The following is a 3,997-nucleotide window of genomic DNA, read 5'->3' on the forward strand; positions in this document are numbered from 1 at the left end:
CTTATGCTTCTTCCATAATAAATGATAAATGATAAATCCCATAACCAATCGAGTAGTTCCATTCACTAACATAACTTTTGCAGCGATAAATTTCAAAAACAACAATATACATAATACTAACAACACATTAACATTATATTTTTAATTGGTATATTCATATAAGTCTCGCCACTTCATGTGAATTCCTAAGGGACATTGTAAGAACAACGTCGAAGCATAAATCCAGAACATGGACATCAAAAATTTCTATAAACAAGTTTGTGAAAAAATAATTTTAACAACGTGAAAACGTCTCACATGTCAATACATTTTTTCAACCATTCCCAACAATACTTTACCTCAACTATGCATGCCATTAGCATTAAGTAGTAATTAGCATGAGTTGATGAGTTCATGCCTTTGTTGTAATCATTCTACCAAAATACTGTGTAACAAGGAAAAAAAATGCTACCTCATACAACAATAGAGCCAAAATTCCTTCAAACATAATCAAGATATTGATTGAAAACTGTGTATTTCAAGTATGCCATATTTATAGTGTGAGTGGGTAGAATGTCAATCATTTCTTCTCTCTATACTTGACAGTAACTCCTTCGGACATTCCAACAAGTTCCTTCAAAGCATCTCTCCTCGGCCGCGCAATCTTGTTGTTAGGGTCGAATAGAAGGACTTCTTCAAATGCCTTCAGAGCAGACCCAAATTCTTTTTTACTATCATATGCATCGCCAAGATTGTTCCACGCTGTAACATAGCCTGGTTGAAGCTTCACAGCTGTCTCAAACTGAGCAATTCCTTTGTCGAGCTTTCCGTCACGAACATAGCTGACACCAAGAGCATTGTAAACCTATATTGATGGATTGCCGGGTGATCATTACCAAATCAGTTACTAACAAGTTATATCAGAACAAACCACTAATAAAAATACTAATGTAACAACTAATATGCTAAGTTACTAACATTTGTCTAAAAAAAGGAGCAGGACAATAATAGTAGAATTGTATAACTATAACTCATGATCAATAACTATTATTCTCCTATTTCCAATCCAAAGTAAGGTCCAAATTAAGCATATATAATTTTATTATCTTAGCAATTAACAAAATCATCTAACCTGAGCAAGATCCTGACTTTCTCCATCCCATTTCTCAATTGCTTGAAGCAAAAACTTGGTAGCAGCTGGGTAAAATTTTCTCCGCAGCATCACCGCACCAAGTTCAAAAAGCTCAGTTGCATTTGCATCACCGCTTCTGACTTGCTCCTGAGATTATGGAAGAAAATGAGAAAGGAAAGAAAATCATAAAACAACTTATTCTAAGTAGCTTGTGTATAATATAACAGGTCTCGTTGGGTTGGCTTATTTGAACTTATGTTGAGACTGTTTAGGAGAGTTTATGGAAATAGCTTATGACATGTCCATAAGTTGTTTTCAACTTATTTCCAGAAGCTCTTAAAGATAGCTTATATAAAACCTGTTTGAATTTATTTTATCTTTTGTTATAAAAATAGCTAATATACTAACACTTATATTATAAACGCTGAATCAAGTTGTTTATCCAAACAAGATTAATGTATGTCATGGTACTTAACAGGATAAAAACAGAATCGTACAATGAACATGTAAAATTCAGGGTCTAATCTCCTTCAAGGTGTTCAAGTGAAACATCTAGTAGTATGAATGACTAAAAGGAAGATGTATAAGTTCTTACCTGTAACTCTTTAGCAGAAAGGTCGAGTTCTCTGCGGACAAGAACTTGTCGAATAACATAGTAAGTCCCAGCCCCTAGCAAACCCAACAGCAGTAGCAAGTATATTAGTTGGATTCCTACGTCAAACAACTCCCCGACTTGATAGATCTCATTTATCTTCACTGAGTTGCTTGCATATGAAACACCAGGAGAAATAACTGATATGGTTTGTCCAAACAAGAATGGCAAAACCCATTTTGATGATCTTCTCCAATCTTGAAGATTTTCCATTGTAAAGTCAGTCACTGAGAATCCAGAAAGAGAAGATTAAAAAAGGCAATTATTTGTGTGATTATTGTAATTAAAAAACAATTCTGAAGTTTCAGAGCACAATGCATAGAATTAAGCAAGGCACACAATGTTTTCATCTATTTTACTTAACTAACAATTGAATATTGTGAACATAAAAACAACCGCATCTAATGGAAATACCTATTGGGATTCTGTAGCGTGCAGTTTGTACCATTCATAAAGACAGAATCAATACCTAGCTCATGATCTTAATTCTTTTAGTAATGTTACTGTATGTTCTTCTAACCAAATGAATAATAATTAGTGTTAATCATTTACCTGCGCATAGTCTACATCTACTTATGTGATTAACCACGGAACTTAGGGAAAAGTTAATGCATAAGACTGGCATGATAGTTCAACTAGTAGTTCCTAACAAACCTTGTCGTCGTTTTTCTTTATATTTTCTAAATCTTGGCATAATAGTCAATAATGTGGCATTTCTTGATCATTGGTATATGGATACAATGTTTCAGAGGCTAATCAAAATGAAACTAACACATGCAGGAAAATTTGGTATCAGCAAAATCATATACCTCTTAACCTTAAATTTTTTTTGCATTTTTTCTATAAAACACAAGACAGCAATTCACTCATAGTAATAAATAAGAATATTATGAATAAGAAAATTGAAAAAACGAGAAAGGGAATTACTCTCGGATTGTTTTGTGAAAATGGTTATAAGTGGTTGTTCCATTGGCATTGCCCTTTCAAACATCTGTCTTCGTACACAATAGAAGGAAAAAAAATTAGTAGCCCGAAATCAAGGTTGTGAACATAAAGCATGAAATGTGAATACTTAGTATACAAGATAAAACTGATAATGGTATAAGAAATAAAGCCTTAGACAAAACCAAATCACTGGGTTGATTTTGTCAGGTAAATAAATTAAAAAAAAACAATGCATTATGTGCAAATATGCTTAATTTTTTATGTAAAGCACATGAAATCAAAACAACCTGGAGAACAATCCCACTCTTGACTGCATCAAGGTTGTCTCCACTTGGAGTGAATCCTGTTTGCTGAATTCCCAAGGCTTTGATCTTTCTGTAAACAGTGTTCCAAGTTAACAATCAACCATGCATTATAATGAGACACTAAAGTAACAAACCCTCTAATAGCATGTTTGGATTTGCGGCGAGTTTGATAGAATCATAGCGTGGCACTCTAATTTTGGCAAAAAATTACACTTTTGAGCTTCAATAAAACACATCATTATCGTGATTTAGCTAAATTCACTATGAATCCAAACATGCGTAACAACAAAACTATAAGTCTTGAATATGTAACACACTAGAAATCCAGGAATTAACTTTTCCTCCACATTCCAGCACAAATCACAACTCAATTAAAAACAAGCTACAAACATATAAACTTGGAAAAGGAAAATTAACTTAAGAACCGATTATACAGTTAAACAATTAAGTACTCTACTAAACACCAACATTAATAACTAACAATATTTAAAATGAAGCACTCCATAAAAATGGTAGAAAGAGAGAGAGAGAGAGGAAATGGAATTACTTTAGAGAGCATGGTGATGAAGTGAGAAATTTAGAAGGGAAAGGATTGGAGATAAGGGTAGAAGGAAGAGATTGAAAGGTGGATTTAGATGGAAATAGAGAGGAGAGAGAAGGAGAAGAGTAGGAGAAATGAGTGAAGGTGGAACTACCCATCTTCATCTTCTTCTTATTCTTCTTCTTAGGATGTTGTTCCTGTTTTAGACAGTAACAGATATAAAGAAATAGAGAAGATAATATACTAGTAGTATATGTGATATAATGAGAACAGAAAATTATGTGTTAATTAGGTGTTGAAAATTTTATAGTGTACCAAGTATAAGTTTTCATATTTTTAATTTAATGATATTACAAGTCTTTATAAATTAATTTATACTTTATTATTAAGACTTGTGATCACTTGACGTTTTAGTCTTTTATCTTTTTTATTTTATTTTAATT

The 3,997-nt window shown here is 32.6% G+C and overlaps 1 protein-coding gene across 1 annotated transcript; it reads right to left on the minus strand.

Annotated features, from left to right (window-relative positions):
• Window positions 1–230: 230 nt before the first annotated feature.
• Window positions 231–3,786, minus strand: LOC101515757 (tetratricopeptide repeat domain-containing protein PYG7, chloroplastic). The gene is made up of 6 exons (XM_004496300.4): window positions 3,561–3,786; window positions 2,996–3,083; window positions 2,691–2,754; window positions 1,707–1,990; window positions 1,112–1,258; window positions 231–844 (listed from the first exon to the last, which is right to left on the minus strand). The coding sequence occupies exons 1-6, from the start codon at window positions 3,716–3,718 to the stop codon at window positions 560–562; spliced, it is 1,026 nt and encodes a 341-aa protein (XP_004496357.1). The 5' UTR covers window positions 3,719–3,786; the 3' UTR covers window positions 231–559.
• Window positions 3,787–3,997: the final 211 nt, after the last annotated feature.

The sequence above is a fragment of the Cicer arietinum genome, chromosome 4 (genome assembly GCF_000331145.2).
Source record: "Cicer arietinum cultivar CDC Frontier isolate Library 1 chromosome 4, Cicar.CDCFrontier_v2.0, whole genome shotgun sequence".
Classification (NCBI taxonomy): domain Eukaryota; kingdom Viridiplantae; phylum Streptophyta; class Magnoliopsida; order Fabales; family Fabaceae; genus Cicer; species Cicer arietinum.